This window comes from Haplochromis burtoni, unplaced genomic scaffold (genome assembly GCF_018398535.1).
Source record: "Haplochromis burtoni strain Fernald_Lab_line unplaced genomic scaffold, NCSU_Asbu1 Contig_252, whole genome shotgun sequence".
NCBI lineage: Eukaryota > Metazoa > Chordata > Actinopteri > Cichliformes > Cichlidae > Haplochromis > Haplochromis burtoni.
Window position 1 is genome coordinate 690,559 of NW_024582613.1, and position 20,876 is coordinate 711,434.

Here is a 20,876-nt window from a genome sequence, read left to right on the forward strand (position 1 = left end):
GGTGCCGTCTCTGATGCTGACATGGAGTGTGGCACACACACAGAGATAAGGGCCCATGTAAGTGTTCTTCTGCTGAAGACTGAGATCTAATTGAATAGACACACACTTTAGGTATACACACACACAAAGCAGACTCTTAACTGCGGTAGTCTGAGACTCTTCAGCCTCTAATCCTCTACAGCACATGCAAATAAAGAGCAGACTAAGAGCCCCCTTCACATCCCACAAGAGACAGAGAGAGTGAGAAAGTGAGGGCTGAAGAGCCGAGGTGTAGAGCACAGCAGAAAGGTGGATGAGTGGGGAGGCAATTTAGGGGACTGATTGTCGAGAGGAAAGTGAATGCTGATGGTGGTGGTGAGAGAGCAAAGCCTCAACAGGGGAATTAATGCACCGCACTATTCCCTTTCATCTGTTTTCCTGTGTCTGCTCTGTCAAATTCCTTAGTCCCATTTCTGCTGTTGTTCAGAGGCATACTCTCACGCATCATTTCAGCCCTCACTTTTGGTCTCTTAACTTTCCATTCTGGAGCCACAGAAAGAAAAGAAGAGGACTGTCACCTCTCCAGTCGCCATGAAAACTCAACTTTCTCAGATAACATCTCCAACGCCCAGACAGAAGCAATCTAGCATCATCTTGCCACTGTAGCATAGCTATCCCAGCAGTGCGCATGCTTTTCTGGATGTCCCTCTGGCTGAGCCGAGGTCACGGTGACCCCTCTGTGTTATTAGCCTGGCTCCGGCTCTATCTGAAACTGAGCTGAAAAATGAAAACAGCACTTCTGTTTGGTCTAGGTGAGAGGACAAGGCTCGGCCCTGCATTCAAATAATTCGAAACCCACAAGACTGACAGCACAGATAAATAAACCATATATTTCCTAGCTAAAACGGGAGGCGGTTGAGAAAAGAGTGAATGTGGTACTTTTATTATGGTGTGAAAACAAACTGTTGGAATCCAGCCCATTACTTACCGTATTTCTGTGAGATTTACACTGCAGGAAATGGTGCAAATGTTTTTGCGGTTATATTAAGGTTTCAGACATTAAGTGTGGCCACCCCGTGTCTACTTACACCGAGTATATATACTTCCTCTAACAAAAACATCACATTCTTTCACACACATGTAATCCACAAACAGCATATAAATGCTAGTCCGTGGAGTTGTGCACACGCACACTGTAGTATGTCAGACAAACACAGAAAAGCAGCCGGCAATATGCAGTTATTTATTATCACTATGCGTCGTATAGCGCGTAGTGCGTCCCTGCGGTGCCATTGAGACCTGACAGCAACATCAGCTTGCATGCTGTTCATTTACACCTCTTACAAGTCTGTGAGTCCTGATTTACAGCGCAAACTCTGCCAGGCCTCCTGGGAGATCACAGGGTGTGAATGTGCCTCAGCAAAAAGCTCCAGAAGGAAAGCTGGAGCTTTTAAACCAAATTACTCCACATTCTCGTATTCAAATGAAACATGCTCCAAATGTACATGCATGTATATAAACCTGCACCAAACAAACCAGCTACCTAATGAAATCCACATGTTCTCCTTTTCATTTTTTGGGGGGGGTGGGGGGATTGTTTTGAGGTCAGAGCTTTCATCTTCCTCTCCTCACTCGACTTCCTCTGCATCAGACTAATCAAGGAGGACGTGAGGACAAAAACAGGAAAAAGCTTCTCACTATACTGTACCCTTCTCCACCCTGTCTTTGTCCAACTAGCTCTCCATCCTCTCTCCCAAACCATTTAGGTCTCACCCAAGTCCTTCTGTTCCTTTTCTTTTCATGTTGTGAGTGAACTATGTTTTGCAGTTCCTGTTTTGGTTGCCAAAGTACCTCTAATCAATGGATTTCTTTTTTTTTAATTCCTTGAACTAGTCTAGGTATGACATGAAAATAAAGAGCCCCTGGAGTTAATAATAAATGTCTCCATTGTCTTACATCAATGAATTGAACAGAGCATTTTTCTCAATTAGGTGCTAAGTGGCAAAGTTTAGGGAATAATGAAATCCTCCTCTGTATTATTGATATTTTGGTGTGAGTACCTTGTGACAGAGATTGTACGTGACAAAGCCAGAGCGATGAAAAACATGTTTCATTATCTTAGCAGCACTGTCGCAAGGACTATATAACAAAGAGCTGCTGCAGTCTGAGTGTGTTTGAATGTTTGGGGAGAGCGGAGCTTTTTTTCCTATAAGCTGGAGGACTTGGGCTCTAACCCCTGTGGATTCTCTGGGAAAACACGGCTGCCAAAGCATTGCATCACTCACCCCACCGAACCACAACCCCAGTATCCTCTCTGCAGCCTGCTCTCCTGAGAGAGCCAGTAGGAGTGTGCGTGTGTGTGTGTATGAGAGAGAGAGAGAGACATGGAGTATTGCAACAATAGTCTACCCACACATACTGAATCTCAGCCCAGCTAACTTCAGTCATGTAAGAAGTCCACATAAGTTAGACTCTCACAGAGCATCCTGTTAGTCACAGTATGCTGACAGCTACAAAGAATGAAGGATAATCGTGAATGCTTCAATATGGCCTATTTGTGTGACAGATTGTGGGCTTACGTGTGTGTATGTGAGAGAGTTTGTGTCTGCGCGCCTGCTTTGTTCTGCTTGCCGACCAGGTTTTATCTACAGGAAGTTCAGGCCGACTGAGTCTCATGTGAGCCATGCTTCCCATGACCGCCTACCAAAGCTGTGCTGATATAACGCTTGGTAGCGGCAGAAAAGGCTTGGAAGATGACTCTAAATAGGCTCCCATTACAGTTGGAAAAACAAATGAATACGATCATGCAAATGAGCTCCGCAAACCCTGGCAGTAATCATGATGACGTGACTGCAGTCAGATCCCATGTAAGATAAATACTCCTTAATTCCTTTTAGCAGTGCGGTTTTTCTCTTGTTGTGGTTGCAAAATCTCAAGTCCCTCATGGTTCTGATTTGTTTTCCTTTTAGCCTTTGTGGTTTTATACATAAAGGGTCCTACACACATAGCTTTCATGCCCCAGTCCACATGGTTTGCTTATGTACAGCTGTTACATGGTGCAGAAGGTGTTCCCATGGCCTCCTGAGTCATTGCAGGTCGACTCATTTGGGTCTCCTGGGGTCTGTGGCTATGTGACTGTTAGCGTTATCACTGAATGAGCTGCTTTAATAAGCTTCAAACAATACCTTAGCAGCTGATCCTGGACTGACAGACAATCTGGGTTGCCAGACCATGTGAGTGACCTCATGATTTACCATTACATGGCCTAAATACCATAGGTGTGAGGGATGCAGGAGGATGAATGCAAGCATTTGTGGCCCAAAGTCCTGCATGTTTAACCCCTGAACTTACCTCATGGATCTCAGGATTAGGACACTGATCCCTGATTGGCTGACATTCATCCCTTGGCTTGCAGATGCTGTCACACCAGCCACAGAGGTGTCCCTGATCCTCCCGACCCCAGCACTGGGAACAGTCCGAGCTACCCACACCACAGTTGTACACTTCCACTAGATGAATATGGCAGATAAGGGAGAGACATAGAGGCAATTACTACTGTGAGAAAACATTACTGAACTCTGTTTGCCTTGACTGGTCAACTTAATGTACACTCTTCAAGGTATTTTCTTTTAGAGCTTTTATGAAGCTAAGGGCTGCGTGCCCTAAATAAATAGCATAAGGAGTTAGAGGATGATATATTCACAGCTATAAAAATAAACCAGTAAAAAAGGAGAAAGAGCTAGAGGAGTGGAGGAGAACAAAGCCAGGGAAAACAGATGATTACGTTCATGTTCCAGTGTGCCTCCCAGTGAGAACTCCCATTTGTATCACCGCATGTGCATCTGTGCAGCTGACTGTGTGCATATTGCAGTGCGTGCACGCCTGTATGTGTGTGATAAAGTGTGTGTCATTTTAAAATTTGATGACACTGCATGTTCAGAAAGCGACCGTCTTGCCTGTTAACAGCACGGAGTGTCTGGCAGTGGCCCAGGGCTGTTGTTCACATGGTAGACACATGGATTGCAAACAGCACATCTGGGACTGGGATAGGCAAAAACTGGCTTGTAGCTGCACTATAGACAACACTGCCAAGTTCAACAACACACGTCAGTTTTCATCATCTCACTGTTGTCATGGAGCTCAAACTATATTTGCTACAATACATGCGGACATTGCTTGAGAGAGGCATTGATAACACCTTAAAATTGCAGCTCGCTATGTTCTCCAATCATTATGTGTAATTAGACGGTAGCAGGATATAACATCATGGTAAATTACTGGTTGTTGGCAAATTATGTGTTGTAATACACAAACTGCTATTACTGCAAGTGAAAGGTAGTCGCACACTGTTTGTCCCTGTAAGGGAATCTTTATTTTTCTACGGATTTAATAAAACCCATCAATCTCATGAGAACACATCTGGACATGGGTGAAATGCATTCTGGGAGCAACAGTGGAGGCTATGTCACATCTTTTTTCTTGTTGTGGCGGGGATGTAATTACACTGCAAATACATGAGAGATGAGCAAACAAATGTAATGGAGCAGAGAGCTGTGTTTTCATCTACTCCTTTCTTTTTATTTTTTTTCTGCATGTCTACATAATTATGGGTTTTTATATCTTACCTTTCATAGGCTGGGGGCTGTCAATGAATACATCCTCTCGATGTCTGATAAAGGCTCCTCGCCTCCTCAGGTTAAGGTGGTAAATCTGACTCCTCTGATTAGTGGAAAGCTAAATAGACAGGGCGGAAGACGGCATCAGCAAAAACAGGTATGTCCTCAATGTTCTCGTGTCTTTATTGTATGTAATTTTGCTTCCACTTAGTGATGCTCTAGATAATCATAGGTTTCTAGCCAAGTCTTAAACAAGGGTTTAAAATAATTACATCAAAAACAAGTTACAAATAAGCGTTAAAGCTAACAATAATGAACCCACTGAACCAGTAAATGCACAGTAGATGCGCCGGAGCTTAAAGCATGTTTATTCAGACTTGGCAAACTCGCTCATTTCTGGTAGGTCATCGTCTGTACTTACCGTCACTCCACTACACTTGACAGTCGTGCTGTTCAGCCATGTGGCCTCATATCGCTGCTCTGTTCCAAAGTCACACTCCAGCTTCTCATTCTGTTACGCAAAAACACTTACTTAAAAAAAAAAAAAAGTAAAGCATTTCAAAAACAGCAGAAAAAAAACCTAATAACATGCTGTTCTCACTGTCTCAATCACTGTCTGGTAACAATTGACAACTCGGAAAGAGAACCAGGAAACTGAAATAACCCACAATAATTGTCCCTGCCAGGAAAAATGTGATCTATTCAAATTTCATATTCATAAACATCTGGACTCTCACATCTCAGCAAGTCATCTGGGAGTCAGAGTAATGAATATGAATTCATTCTTCACAAAATGAAAGCCCCGAGTTTTACTGAGCCAAGATGTGTGACGTTAAGATCGTAAAGAAGCTCAGATAGGTAAGAGCAGTAAAGGATAAGTGCCTAAAGTGGGAGAAGTAATTTGTCTGTGAATCCAGCCACCCTAAATTGGTCTACTTTACTCAGTCTCTCCAGGCCTCTGCTATTTCGCTGTACTTTTTGACACCGGAGAAGCTCTTTTTTTGTGTGTGGGGTGGGGGGGGGGGGCACTTGCAATGAAATGCTACTGAAAGGCTTCCTGGAATTATGTTCGATCTGAACTAATATAACAGCAAACAAACTTGTAACCTCTTGCTTGTTCATTAATGCTTCAGAGAGGCTGTGTGAGACCGTGTTTAAACTTCCTTTAGGTTTGTCCTTACGGAGAAGTGTGGGAACCAAACTGAAATTCTAAACAAAACCCAGAAGGATCCGAGCGATGGTGATGCTTTGGGGAGAATGAATTTGACTGGCAGAACATTTCCTGCTCTGCTGACTTGTCGACAATCTGAAGGCATTAGTCAAACAATGTCAGTTTGGATAAACTTTCATAATAAACAGCGTGAATGGCCAATCACATTCACGCTGCCCTAAGGAAGAGTATGTGTGCGTGCGTATGTGTGTGTGTGTGGGGGGGGTGTATGTGACTCAATGTCTGTCACCATAGCAACACACCAGGAGACGGCTTGAGAGGCCAGCCTGGGTTAGGCGTGTGACTGACCACGCCTGGCAACCAGTCAGCACTGGAATTTTTAGCAGATACCAGTTGTGTCCTTATCAGCGATGCAGGATCGGCATCTGGCTGGCTCGATGTGGATTAGGAATGAGAATAAGAGTTTGAACAACTGATCTGGAAGGACTAGCTGAATTTATAATGAGCCCATGCAAAATAAAGCCGCTGCCTTCTGTGTGTGCGTGCTGCCTCAGACCGACTGCACATTGTACGCTGTGCTGACAAAGACACAACTCAGCGAGTCACCAGAGGCACGGTGGGCCCAGACAGCTGAGCAGCGAGCAACTAAGCATAAAGACAACCGCTCATTCTTCATTTTTTAATCTCTGTCTTACAACAAGCAGATCACTCCAGTTTTACTCACTCGTTGACCCAAATCACAACACACAAATATCCATCTGTGTTTAACTCAGCTTGAAGCAAACACACCATATGCTTGTGTTTTATTCCAATCATTTTCACAACACGCAATTTGGACAAAGTCCAAGTCCAGCTCTATAGCTGGAGGCTGTGTGTCATACCTCCTGGATGTTGCTGAGGGATAACGTGAAGTCTTGGACCATTCCTGATGGCGATGGAGGAACCTCAGAGGAAACCAGGCTGGGGCAGGAAGCGGCATTCTGTGGTGAAGAGGGAGGAAGTGACATATAGGAGTTAAAGAAAACAATAGCTCCAATGCACACATCCGTGCCTCAAAATACCTGTCCTGTTTATCTGTATGAGAAGGAAATGAGAGGGTGAAGCCTTCCTCTAAAGGAAACAACAACAGCTTCAAATAGAGAGATGATGAGGGATTAGAAAAGCAGACCCACTGGACAGTGCGATGAGCTCAGCAGAATGGGAAAAACCCACCTCATCATGTCAGTCTGACCTACATCAAAATAACCTTTTTACAGGTTTAAAAAGAGCCTCGAATTTTAATTATAAAAACCGGCTTAAAAACTAAGAGTTTCTTGTGCTTGGCTTGTTTATTTATCAGTTTCTTGGGATCTGAAACAGCACACCCGACTGGGATTTATTGCATTTGTACAAAAAAAAAAAAAAAAAAAAATGCTGTGATGTCTTTATTACATCAGTTGTCTGCTTCTGTTGGGGATCTTGTGAAATAAAGGCGAGTGTTAAACATTCATGATCATACAAAACTTAAACACTGCTGACCAGCAGCTGACCACAGGACTGAGTCACATCCTTTCATTTTATAACTGGAACCAGTTGTGTGTGCCCCGAGGCCCAAAGTCTGCTGGGCCAAGCAGGCCATGGGATCTGGCTACACAATAAATTTACACAGGGGACAGAAATAATACAGTGGCTGACCTCGAAGGCCTTGATAATGTCAGGATTATGTCCAAAAGGACAGTGGCTGGGGAGCTTCAATTGGCTTCAGCAATGCTACACTTGAAGCTTTAGATAAATTTCACACTTTTACAGCCATTTCATTCTCTTGTGCCAAACATGTTACATGATTTGATGATTTGTTTGCTTTAACAAAATACTTTACACCCTACGGGAGCTGACATTGGCAAACATACAGTTTCATTTGTACTGTACAGGCAAGCTGCAAAATAAAGGGCTATAGAAACCTACGGTGGAAAATGTAGGCGTTAATTTAACTCTTCGCTGGTATCAAGCAACCAGTCAAATTACTTCCAGCCCAAATCAAAGCACAGCAACTCCATTTATCCTCTCAGACAAACATTTCAAAAACAGAAACTTAAGATGCCTGGTCTGAGTTTCTAAACCCAAACCCTTCTGAGACTTTATAGCTGGTTTCCACATTCGTAAGTAGTTTAATTGTGACACTCGTAACATCACACTGAATTACCACATCATTACTCTTGCCTAACCCGTCTGGACTCAGACCATTACAGAACACTTAGTGTTTTTGGACAGTGGAGTCTGGATTACTACCGAGGCTCTGATTACTAGAAAACTTAATATCATGAGCTCCTTGAGGCATCTGATTGGTGGATTAAAGGCACATTACTCACCTCAAGCAGGTTTTGATTCACGTCATCTTTACTGGAGACGCATAGGTGCTTGTGTTGGTCCCAGTAACACTTCCACCTTGTGCTCAGGCAGCTCATACATCTGTGACACACATACACAGAAAGAGTTGAGAAACAAGGACAAAATATTGCCAAATCAAGCCTGTTTTCGCCTCCGTACAATTACTCCCTGTGATCTACTCCAATTCAGGAAAGAGTGTTTTTCAAAAGTTTGGTTTGTGATTCATTTGGAGAGCAGCGCAGAGAGACAGACCTGATTACAGGCATCAAAGTTTAGCTTTAATAAAAGGAAGTAATGATTAGTCACATTCAGATGCATTCATTCCACAGTTACAACACAGCCAGCAGAGAGGTCACACAGGGCCAAATCTGCTGAGATGAAACAAAGCGCTTCTCAATAAACACTCAGACTGGTAAATGATGATGCGTGTGTGAGCATGCTGTTGCTTGTATTTATATCTTTGTGAGATCAAGTCTGAGTGTTACACTGCCTACGTGAAGATATTTTGGCAACTAAAACCATCAGCAGCTTGTAGAGTCTATACAATTCATACCCGCTGATCTGAGACAAGCCCACATGCACAGGTTAAACATGCACGGCACTTGCAAACTGTTGGGTGGGCGTGACTCGTCTGACAGCTGAAGATGTCTGTCTAGGTGAAATAAGATTTGGCTGGCCAGAGCTTATAGAGAGGTTTTATCTGCTGGACCTTGGTTGAATTTGAAATGATCAGTCTGAATTCTGGTGAAAAGAACAAAGTCAACAATAAATTTATCATACTAGCACATGCTGCCAGTGTTTGCAAAGCCTGTCTTATTTTTTAAAATTGTCAAGCAACTATTAAAACACATTGCATTACTGTGATGAAAGTAGTTTATGCACATATATGCTTCCTCCGGCTGTATACTTAGAATACAGCAGCACAAGAAATGGATTCAAATTTAGAGAAGAAGAAAAAAATGAAAGGGCTTTATATTTGTGAACAGTTTTTCACTAAAATCAGCTTAGGGATAGCAAACACACACACACACACACGCACACACAAGGTAGAGCAGTTAGAAAGTGTAAGGAGAATAAAAACACACAGCACAATCACTCTTGTGCTTATTTGCACACTCTGAGTTCATTGTACAGTAGAAGTATCTCAAATATCTGAAATTCTTTATACATATCATTTATTACTTTTTAGGACTCTAGTACCTAGCATGTATGTATTTTCTTGATCTTTTGGCCTTACGTCTACTTTTGTGGTGTATTTGTGTGTATTTGCTGCTGCAACATGGCAGTTTCGTTTTAGGGATTAACAAAGTAAACTATTTACAGTCACTGTATAAATAAAATCCCCTCTTCCAATTCTAAGCTTTTTAACATATCAAAGCATAATAAAAATATTCTTTAGCAGGTTTTAAATTTGGTTGTTTACAATCTGAGATGAACCACAGCACACGACATATTTAACTGGGTCATATATAGTTAAGACAAATGCAGAAGTAGTGTGATACAAACACTACCCTCACTGCTAAATGGACTCGATTAACTGATCACCAGCAAGTGTGAACACTTCTTATAAAAGCAGACGCTTTGGTAGTGTTTTTGCTGGTCTGGTTCATTCTGGTGTGTGTTACCATAATGCCAAGGAGGAAACATGAGCAATGATCTTAAAGAAGTGACTGTTGCTGCCCATCAATCTGGGATGTGTTATAAGGTAATATCCAAACAATTTCAAGATCATTATTGTGCAGTGAGAAAGATTATTCACAAATGGAAAACATTCAAGGCAAATGCAAGTCTTCCCAGGAATGGATGTCCCAGCAAATTGGACTGACGTGGACCAACAGATTCTACAGGCCTCAGTCAGGATGTTAAATGTTGAAGTTAATTATGGCACAATTAGAAAATGGCTGAATAAGTATGGCTTGTTTGGAAGAGTAAAAGCCTCTTCTACTCTACGAAGAACGAGGGAGCACAACATAGGTTTGTAAACTCACATCTGAGCAAACCGCAAGACTCCGGGAACAATGTCCTGAGCAGAGGAGATGTTTAACCATGGTGCACAGCACCACATTTAGTGAAAACATATCAGAACAAACACTTTATACAAGCTGTCAAGTATGGTGGTGAAGGGTAGATGATTTGAGCATGTAGTCCTCTTTATACCAAAGTATTCTAGAGTCAAATGTGAGACCATCTGTACACCAGATAAAGCTTAACGATAGGACAATTGTCCGAAGCACGGCAGCAAATTTACAACAGAATCGGTGGATCAGAAAAGAATCATGTTGTTGCAATGGCTCAGTCAAAGCCCAGACCTCAACTACATTGAAATCCTGAGGCAGCAACTTAAGAGAGCTGTGCATAAATGGTAACACCTTAATGAAGTGAAACAACATTATAAAGAGCCTAATAAAGTTGTACAGAAAGCAACTACTAAAAGTTGTAAAGTTTAGAGGTAAATTCATGTGTCACCTGATATACAAAGATCTGTTTATGAGGCTTAAAGGTTATGTACACATTTTCATTTATACTTGATAGCTACATGTTTTGATATTTACATGTTTACATATTTGAATGTTTACACCTGCACTTTCAGAGCTGTAATAATTATGTGTTGAATTTGCCTAGTTGGTTTTCCTGCATTTACCCGAGTCTAGGATTTCCTGGCTTCTGATTGGTAAGCGAGGTCACACTGGGGCTGAATTCAGAACCACATAACAAACCCTCACGTTACAAAGTTATTGGTTCTACAAGCTGTTAAATCATGGGTGTGTTTAATTCCCCACACACTGCTTCTGCACAGGGTGCACTTTTTTGTACAATAACAGATCAGAACAGGGGCGTAGAAGATCTGCTTTGATAATATAAGTATATCTTACATATATGCTATATTTCAAAATAGAAATTTCTCTTAGAAAATGAAAAGCTGATTTATATGCAAAAATACACATGAGAATTTTTCTTCCACAGCCTTTCTTGGTCCAGTGTAAGAATGAACAGTGATATTTGGATATGAGGCAGTTTTAGTTTTGAGACCATTTAACATGTAGTCGAGATGATACAGGGTGGTGTTTGTGGATATGTGGATATTAGGTCCTTGCTTTCTGTGTACAGAGTAGAAATATGTCTTTTCAGATGAAGTGTCTAAACTGGAACATCTCCACTGCACATTATGAGCATGAGTAAAGTGTGAGTCACTGCGCTGCCTCTGGGAAGAGACAGATGTCCCACACTAGGAATGATAGTGCCTCCAGTGATAACAGCACTCTAAGGGAGTTTCTAGATTGGGGGGAGTGAAGTGGGTGCAAGAGGATGTAGATATGTAATTGAAACGTGTGTGTTCTGATTAAAAGCAGACGGACCCCTCAAGGCTCTTATCAGCTGCACAGTTTCTGTTTTCCCTGACTCCCTTTCTGTCCTACTAAAACACCTATAAACCACCACACACACACACACACACTAAGGCTGACACACAAGGATTGTTCACATACACACACTCTCTCTGCTTCATCTAACACTGACAGTAAATACCCTGTGAAACTGCCCTCCCCAACTCATAATGACCACACACACAAATAAAGAGTGAGGCTTGCACTCTCAGGGCCTCAGTGGACACAGCGGTTAAACACACATCCTCAATCACATCTCTGTCAAAGAGAAATACGTTTGAAAGAAAAGATCAGTTTCAGGGGGGACGACAGAGAAAGAGGGGGGAGGGAGGGAGCAAACGGCAAGAGAGACAGAGAGAGAAAAAAAGAGAAGCAGGAAAGAGACGTGCTCCAAACTTGAGACACAAAAAGCAAATACAGCGGCGAGAGTGTGTGTGTTTGAGAGTGAGAGCGTGGCTGAGAGACATAATGAGAGCGAGAGGGCAGGATAGGTGTTTGTCCTACTGGGCTGTGTGGTGAGACTGGAATGCCTGGTCTGGTTGTCATTAACACTTTGCTCGGTGACCATTTTGAAAGTGTCGAGGAAAAACTGTCTGAAAACATTCGGGCGCTGACACGCACGCAAATGCAAAAGCAAACTAAGTCAACTCGTCAATCTCATAATACAGGCCTCTTAAAGCTGAAGTCAAAATAATAATATAAAACATAAAATGCTTTCTATATTTACCTTACTAATGTACTAGTGGTTTTCTGTTTAAGAAATAAATAGCTAATGTTTTCTTTTTTTTGTTAAGTTTACCCTGAAGAAGTTTAACCTGATTCATTAGATCATGTTTATTTAATGTTTTATGGTCACCAGTTATTCTAATATTCTAAATTTAGGTGACTAGCATGGGTCAAGCTCAAGCTCTGCTACATTACCCTGAATGCAACTTAATAATACATTTATTTAGACACTGTCACGTAAAGTGGTTTTGGCATGGTTGCAACACATGCTTTCTGCTGCAAATTTAAGGGGAAGTACTGTATAACATCACCAGGCGTGTTTTCGCCTACTTTTTAAACCACAGATGGTATTGCACAAGTGATTTTATACTTTCAGTAATACTCTTTATTGCAAGCGTTGGCTGAATATTTCTTGTCACATACATGCTATTAAGCCTGACTTCTAGCATGTGTTTTAGATCCAGGCTTTACACACTGGAGCTCAAAACTGGCAGTCTTTCAAGGACAGCTGTCACTGCGGTACGCTCACGACCTCAAATGAGATTGTTTTACTACGATTTTATTTGCATCTTTCTGATAAGAGATTATATTAAGGAGCAAGAGTGCCGAAGAGTTGGGACAGACTAGGGAGAAAGAAATGGGAATGCAAATCATGCAAGGTACCGGGTTTAAATTACACCCACTAACTAATGGATTTCTTGTACGGCTCCTACAGTCTCAGCCTTGTACAGAGTAATGAAAATGCATCAATAGTATTCAACCACCTACTACTTATCATGAATATAAAAAGAAAGCCTAGCATTTGTTTTGTGGTTACGCTATCCAGGGTTAAATCTGTTTTTTGAGGTGTTTTTTACTATTTAATATATTTTGATTATTGACTGAAGATGATGTAAAATGTTTGGCAGATGTGCCTCTGTTTCCTTCGCCTTTAATCTGATTTTCCCCCGCTCCCAGCTAAACAGTGTTGTGTTTTGAACAAAGACAATTAAAGCTTATAATAATTCACTGAACCACTAATTCACTGAACTTGCTAAACCTGAAACAAAAACCCAATTAATTAGATTGAAATGTTCATCAAGAGAAAATTATTGGGCGGCTATTTTGGTAAATGATTAATCCCTTAAATTACTGTTCTGTCAAAATAATCTATCATCAACAGGTCGGCATTTAAATTGTGCATGTTTCCCTTTTGCTTTAAGAGTTGATTGGTTTTTATTGACACTTCTGTTAAGCACCATGTGACTGTTCTTTGTCTCAAAAAGTGCAACACAAATAAAGTTTACTTACTTACGCTTCTGCGCTTCACAAACCAAATCAGTAATAGATTATTCAAGAAAACAATTAGCAGATTAGCAGATAATTAGCTATTTGCAGCACTAAGAATCAGTTTATTTTTGATCACATCAGTCTGGCATTACCACAAAGAGCCAGAATGCCACAGGAGACATTGTCTCACTTTGTTTTGCACAGTGTATTAATAATGAATTGGAATAAAATACCCTCCACTGACACCTTGCAGAAATGTAATTTTGCTTCCACACCAGAGTAGCATGAGACAGCACAGGACAGATTTTCTAATATGAGAATAAGTTTTGCAGCAAATCACTTTTAACGGTGCTTGCGTGACACTGATGGTTTACACAGACGTTCAGATGTCAGTATCTAATAACATAAGAAAAACCCGAGTGATGGCTTTTTTCATAAAGCGTAAAACAAAGACCCTCTACTATCCGGTTTCCCTGAGAATGAGCGGCTCTTTAGGGATTATTAACAAAACAGCATGCAGTGATTAAAATCAGATAGAGTATAGCAGATCCGCACATTACAGCAGAATGCTCATCCTGTGAGAATGGCACTTTGCTCATTATCACCTTCAACAAACCACCATCTAATTTCACACTCCTGGACCTCACCGAGCACTGAGGCCGCGCGCACATATTGGGTGCAGTCTTGCACACATGTACCTGCAACTGCAGTGTTCACACCTCGAAACTGCTTTCAAAAAGTGAACAAAAGGGACAAATCAAACGCCTTCTCAATCTCCGGGAATCAGACAAACACGCACACACACAGATGCCCCTCTAAACCTGAGATCTGCCCATCAGATAGAGCCGATCCTCTGACATGGTCCAACATGCAGGAGGAAGCCAGCTGGATTGCTTCCAGATATGAGTAAACCCTCCCAGTAACCGGGCCATACAAGTCACAGTCTTTCATATAAACAAACACTGACATGATCTGCCAGACACACATATCTAATTTCCTTTGGATTAATGTTTACAGCATATTAATCCCAAATTTGATCCTGCACTGGGAAACCTGGAGCAAGCGAAACACACAATAAGCCTTTGAAGACACGTCGAGAGTATTGAGGCCTAAATAGAGAACAGGGGAAAAACATGAGAGGGAGTGGCTGGGGATGGAGGTGGCAATCATTTGCTGCTGTGAGATCACTATAATTGTATTTCACTGGGATTTATTTAACATTAAAGGTTTGTTTTGAGGAAATTTATTGCATATTGAAGCAGCTGATCCACTATTTAAGTAAAAGTATCAATATAAAGTAATAATACTCTGTTACTCAAAGGATCTCATTTATTGCAATAATTGTGCAAATTAAAGAAATATTATGAGCAAAATTAAGTCAAAGACCTCATAATGGGGAAATGTGTCCCCGGTGAGTGGCACACTATTAAGCTGCTTCATTATTAGACCATTACTGATGCATCAGAGCCTAATAGCATTTTATTATTCTACCTTCCAGGTGAACTTAGTTTCAGCTGTTTACACGGTTCAGCAGTCTTGTCTGAGAACTCGTGAAAGCTAAGTAACACGTAATTTGGTATCAAAGAAGAAGAGAACTATTCACGTGTTTGACTTTTTTTGTAAAACACTGAATAATTTAAATGATCAAACAGTTATCTGAAAAAAAACACATCAATAACTCTTTGGTGGAACTGCTAACAACTTACAGATATCTGAGCTACTGGACACAGAACCTGTGCATCGTTCATTTTTCGAGACTGCAAGGTGCTGTGCAAAATGAGCTACCCCTCATTTTTTTCACATTTTGCTTCCAGGGAGGCAATTTAGTGACCAGGTAATTGTACCTTTAAGCACTTTGTTACTAACAGCCTGTTGCAAAACACAATTTGCTCCCATTTTTTTTTTAGTTTCATCTGTGAAAAATGCCAAAGATAACACAATTTGACAGGCATAAAATAGTATTTTTGTACCGTCAGAGCTATTACCCAAAACCTTGGCATATCTACCTCAAACTCAACACAAAGCAATATGAAGCCCCGTGGGATCATCTTGACAGAGAACGAAACAAAACACAGCCAACGCTGAAAGAAGATCTTTGAATGTCCTGCGAGAAGCCTGGAGAACTACTTGAAGAAATTATAAGAAGGCTTGCCTAAGAGAGTCCAGGTGGTCATACCCACTGACTTTCAAGAATTATTAACACTCTATTTTTTCTTATAAACTGTATTTCCATGTATACTTGCACATGTTTCAATAACCCTGTTTTCCACTTTCCTTAAAAGAAATTAGGGTTAGTTTAAAACCTTTGCACAGTTCAAAAATTAATAAAAATGATTTATCATTGTCACATGATAGTTCATGGTTTCAAGATTGCAAATTACTACACAACATCCTGCAAGCCCAAATTTTATTTTGGATGGATTTTTAATTTCTCCAAGGTATAGCAGACCTAATAAGTTGAACCTGAAAAAACAAGCATAAGCTTTGATTGGAAGTAATTTAAAAAAAGTAGTATGAAGTATTATTAAGTATTAGATGTAGAAAAACCCAAATAAAATGTCACCATATGAGGATGAGGAGGCTCGGGAGGTTAAAGGAACTGTTTAGCTGCCTGATACTTGGACAGCAAACAGAACCAAAAGCCCAAGGCCCCAATAATCATGTCCTCCAAATGCAGATGCTCAATATTCATATCCAGATACTTATTTAAACAGATAAGGGTATGTGAAGCGGCAAAAGTGATCACAAGTAAGCAGCGCTTTTCTCATAAGGACATGGAGACACTGATTTGCTCCTTAACAATGCACTAACATAGCATATGCTTAATTTACATGAAAACTCTAATCATGCTAGTATTTTGTGTCTAAATCTGGTGAAAGTTGAAGTGCAAAGGGTTGCATAAAGAACGTAGTGGAGGAATAAATATAAAGTAGTATAAACTATACTTCCTGAAAATTGAACAGTACTTGAGAAAATGTAAATTTCACCACTGCATCAATGCAAATGTGACTGCGTGTAAACGCATCACTAACTGGTTAAATCAAGAATTTGAGATAAACCAAAGTGATATTAAAAGTGTGACTCACGGTGTCTTCGGATGTATTTTTCCAGTCCTCTCGCAGTCATAGATGATGAAGCTCCCAGATACCACAGATGTGCCATTTACTTTTATCGCCACAGAAACCGTCAGGTGATCTGAAGAAACAAAAGAATGTAGACAACAGCGTATGTGACAACCGCTGGAGATGATATCGCCCTCATAACACAAACTAGACAACAGCACATCCTGACGTTACACTGACTTTGCCGCTTTTTGAAGAGATGAAAGGGGAAATTGGATTTGTTCGTATAAAAAAATGAATCAAATACCATAACTGTCCTTGAAATGTGTGGAAAAACATGGCTGGCAGCTTAGCAAAAAAAAAAGCCAAATGGTTGCCTGTTTGCAGTCCCACCTTTGCCGGGGAGGATTGGTTGATAGCTTTTTCGAGGGAGGAGAGGGCAGGTTTGGATCTGAGAGGGACCGGAGTCCAGGTGCACCGTGGCGACTGTAGAAACCCCTGGCTCGTATTCACACTCCACCCGGGAACCAATCAGATCAGGAACGCTGCCGTTTATCAAGATGCCAACATCCTGCGGCAAAAACACATATAGCAATATAAATAGCTGCTCGTCTTCATCAAAATTAATTAGAAACCTGAATCCCCCGAACGCACAAACATCGACTCCAATACTCCTTAACAGAGAGCGAATGGTGTTGGCATTACTTCAACTTTGTTCAAGAGTTTAAGCAGAAATAAAGAAACTAATGTGCAATGAAGAAACAGATGGCACAGTGCTACATTCACATCTAAATCTGGGTATGTGATGAAGTATGACAGACGTATAATGAGAAACATAACACCTCACTGACATGACTGAATTTCAGCTAAATGATTTCAATGTGAGAAAACTAAGGGTGGGATGGTGGGAGAAGGCAAGGATTGTTAAGTAGAGAGGAAGGAGCAAGATGACATATTCTGCAGCCCAGCAGGTAGGAACTGAAGCAGCCGGCGGCATGTGCTTACTTGTCTTAAAAATCTTCTCCATTGTTTAGTGGAATTGATCATTTCCTGCCTAAGGCCCTGACTTCCTGCCTGCTGCTTCCTGCTTTTGGGGAGACAACCTTTAGTGGAGTTTCCTGTTGATGAAGGATGCCTTTGGCAGCGGCAGCTGGAGGACCAGCCACACTGACCCTCATTACAAGCAAATATCCACAATTAATGAACCAATTAATGACCTGTCGTCTCCGAGTCAAGTCCAATTATGATCTGTAATTAAAGGTCAACTATATCTGAGGTGTCAAATTTCCCTGAGCTAATTATCACATTGTTATCTTTTGTTACGCGATATAATGACTGTTAAGAATTACTGAAAACAACAGTTTAGAAGCTATACCCCATAAGTAGGTGATGCAGTCACTCTTTTAACCAGGATATATTATCCTGCCAAATCTGATTAAGGTAGTGGTCCATTAAATACCACTTACAAACACCTGCAAAGCTATGGGTAAAGATTTTAATGGGTAAGCTCATTATTAATGCACAAAAGGTACTAATGAAGCCTGACTAGCTCTCAGGTATACTTGAAAGTTGAGTTAAATGTGTGTTTTCCATTAGTACAAAGGTAAAGGTGATTGGAAACATGCCCAAATACAATGTACAAATACTATAGAGTAAGCTGACATTGGAAAGTCACCGCAAATTACTTTTTAAATAACTGATAAAACATCTTTTTCTGTCTGCAAAGCAGCAAAACACGATTTACTATTAATCTGCATTTCATTTTACCAATTTTAGTTACAGCTAAATATAAAAATAAATAATAGATGTGGTGCATTTTGGACCATCGCTAATGAAATCTGATAAATATTATGGCTGCCTGTGCAGATCAACAAAGAAATCAGTGCTTCAGTTTTTTGAGCGTGAAACTCTAGTTCTTTATTAGTGTGTTGCTTAGCACAAATTACCAGGTATCTGTGTCTTTGTGTTCCTCCTATACAGTCTTTTAAATAAAGCTTGTCTCCTATGCTAACAGGTGTCACTGAACTGGACCTCTTTGCCATTTTGATGATGTTGATACCTTTTTTGGAGCATTTATCATGGATTTACTAGAAAAAATACGTTGCTTCTAGGTTATGATCAATTCAAGAAGTTTTCCCCCTAATTTTGTTAAATAAAATACCATTTAGCACTAATTACCTCTGTTATAAACACATGAAAACACAAATAATTTAGAAATTTGTGAAAAAAAGTTGTTAAAACTAAAAATAATATTGTTATTTATTAGCCAAAAAAAAGAAAATGATATCATCTGTCATACTCAGATTTGAGCCAGTACACTGAACTTGAATGAGAAGTCATAAATTAATTAGCGTTCAACCACTAAAGCTAATTTTTCCAATCAGTAAAGGCAGAAAATTCCCACAGTTTGGCTTGTTAATCAAAAAATAATCATCTGCTTAAAAAAAAAAGTAATTCATGGGTAATAACAATAATTATATTTTAGAATTAAAATTATCATTTCAATTAAAGAGCTTGCATGTACTGGTGTATTAACCACTACAGAAACATAGAAAATGATTTGGGTAATTACCCGTACTGGTAATTTAGGGTAGTTTTGGCATAAACCTTAAATTGGGTGGTGGACTAATATACACCTGCTAGCACCTATACAGTCTTTGAATGCTGCTAAAAGCCTTTAGCTGATCGGGAGGAGACACAAACCCAGCCTCAGGGGGTCACAAGCTAGTGTAGTCTTCATGCGGGTCCCTAGTCCAGACAAATGGGAGGGTTACATGAGGGAGGGCATCCGGCATAAAACCTGTGCTAAATCAAATATGCGTGTCCATCTGCTGTGACGACCACTTGTGAAATAAAGGAATAGCTGAAAGTACCAGACTAGCCTTAGCCTATAACTCTGTACTCCAGCCTCTTATCCATATTAAAACCAATGGAGGATGTCATTTCAACATTGTTGAGACACCTGGCAAAGTTCTTGTTTGAATTTCTTTGCTGGGTCAGTAGAAACCATTAAGGAGAAATTCACACCGATAACTTCCTGCAACCATGAGCACGAATAAATATAGATGCACTTTAGCGTTTTGACATTTGACTTGTTGTATTTTTCAAAAACCCAGTAAAACAGTGGACTGAGGTTACAGTAACATTTCTGTATCATAGCCCATCAGATCAACTCATGTATTCAGTCCAAGACATTTTCTAGCTTATATCTTTCTAGCTTATATAGATTTCCAGAATTTAGACAGATTTTTTATTTTTCAGGCTCTGTGCTTCAAAACATTCAGTTTTGATTCAAACAGTGATCAGATATTGCCAAGTCCCAGCTTTGATTTTAGTCCGTGTTGAAAGAACTACGAGGGCTTTTCAAACACAGTAGTCATATATCAAAGGTTCAAAAGCAGTTGAACAATCGACTACCAAATATTTCTGTGTGTCAGCTGTGTGTTGTTCCGTTCAACATAAAAGAGCTTCCATATGGCTCAGAGTTGAGGGCGTAGCTATAAAGAGTGAACATTGACAGCAACATTTTTTAAAAGCTGGAAAAAAAGCAGATGAATGCTAGCGTTACATAAATGTATGCATCGCTTTAAGCAGAAAGTTGTGATGGTGGAAGAAGCTGCAGTAGCACACGCCACTGGCACTTTATTTTATTAGCCGAGTAATAATAATAGTCTGTGCTGTAATGGTGAGAGGTGTCAGATTATAAAGGTGGTCATGAGACATCAGCTTTAAATAAACTGTCCCCATTGCAGCCATAACTTTGTGAAGATCAACAGCAGTGCTTGTCTGACTTGTGAAAAGCATGTGACGGTAACAATAACATACAACGAGTTCACAGTACCTTGATGTCTGCCGAGATGCTAATCTCAGCGGGTGTCAGGGTCATGGAAGGACACTGTTGGGGGCCTTCACCCATGCTGATCCAAGAACGGGCCAGCAGCCCCTGAGCGCACTCCTTCTGGATGGTACATCTGGACAGAAAGAAACAAAATGAACATCATATCTGCTACATCATGTGTGTTACATTTTCATGTTGAATCTGTTGAGATTAGATTACAGGAAGAAGACCTTCAACATGTTCTGTATGGCCTAAACTTCAAGGCCATGCACATGTTGCTTTGCTCGTCCAGTATCAGATTATGATAAAATAACTGCTTATCATTCCTGCAGCTTGTAATCTAGACCACAAGACAGCCATATGGGTTTGTGAATCCAGAACTTCAAGGTCGTATGTGTCAAACTCAGTGCCTACAAGTCTAATCTGGTCCTTTTTAAAAAAAAAAAAATTTATTCGGCCTGCACA

The 20,876-nt window shown here is 40.5% G+C and overlaps 1 protein-coding gene across 1 annotated transcript in view; it reads right to left on the reverse strand.

Moving 5' to 3' along the window:
- Nucleotides 1-20,876, reverse strand: part of plxnd1 (plexin D1) — a 72,361-nt gene that overhangs the window by 33,825 nt on the left and 17,660 nt on the right. The window contains exons 5-12 of the mRNA XM_005938927.3: nucleotides 20,415-20,544; nucleotides 16,967-17,144; nucleotides 16,598-16,706; nucleotides 8,115-8,214; nucleotides 6,648-6,746; nucleotides 5,017-5,106; nucleotides 4,605-4,713; nucleotides 3,331-3,488 (exon numbers count right to left, since the gene is read on the reverse strand). Of these exons, the coding sequence (XP_005938989.1) occupies nucleotides 3,331-3,488; nucleotides 4,605-4,713; nucleotides 5,017-5,106; nucleotides 6,648-6,746; nucleotides 8,115-8,214; nucleotides 16,598-16,706; nucleotides 16,967-17,144; nucleotides 20,415-20,544 (973 nt within the window). The remainder of the gene's footprint in view (nucleotides 1-3,330; nucleotides 3,489-4,604; nucleotides 4,714-5,016; nucleotides 5,107-6,647; nucleotides 6,747-8,114; nucleotides 8,215-16,597; nucleotides 16,707-16,966; nucleotides 17,145-20,414; nucleotides 20,545-20,876) is intronic.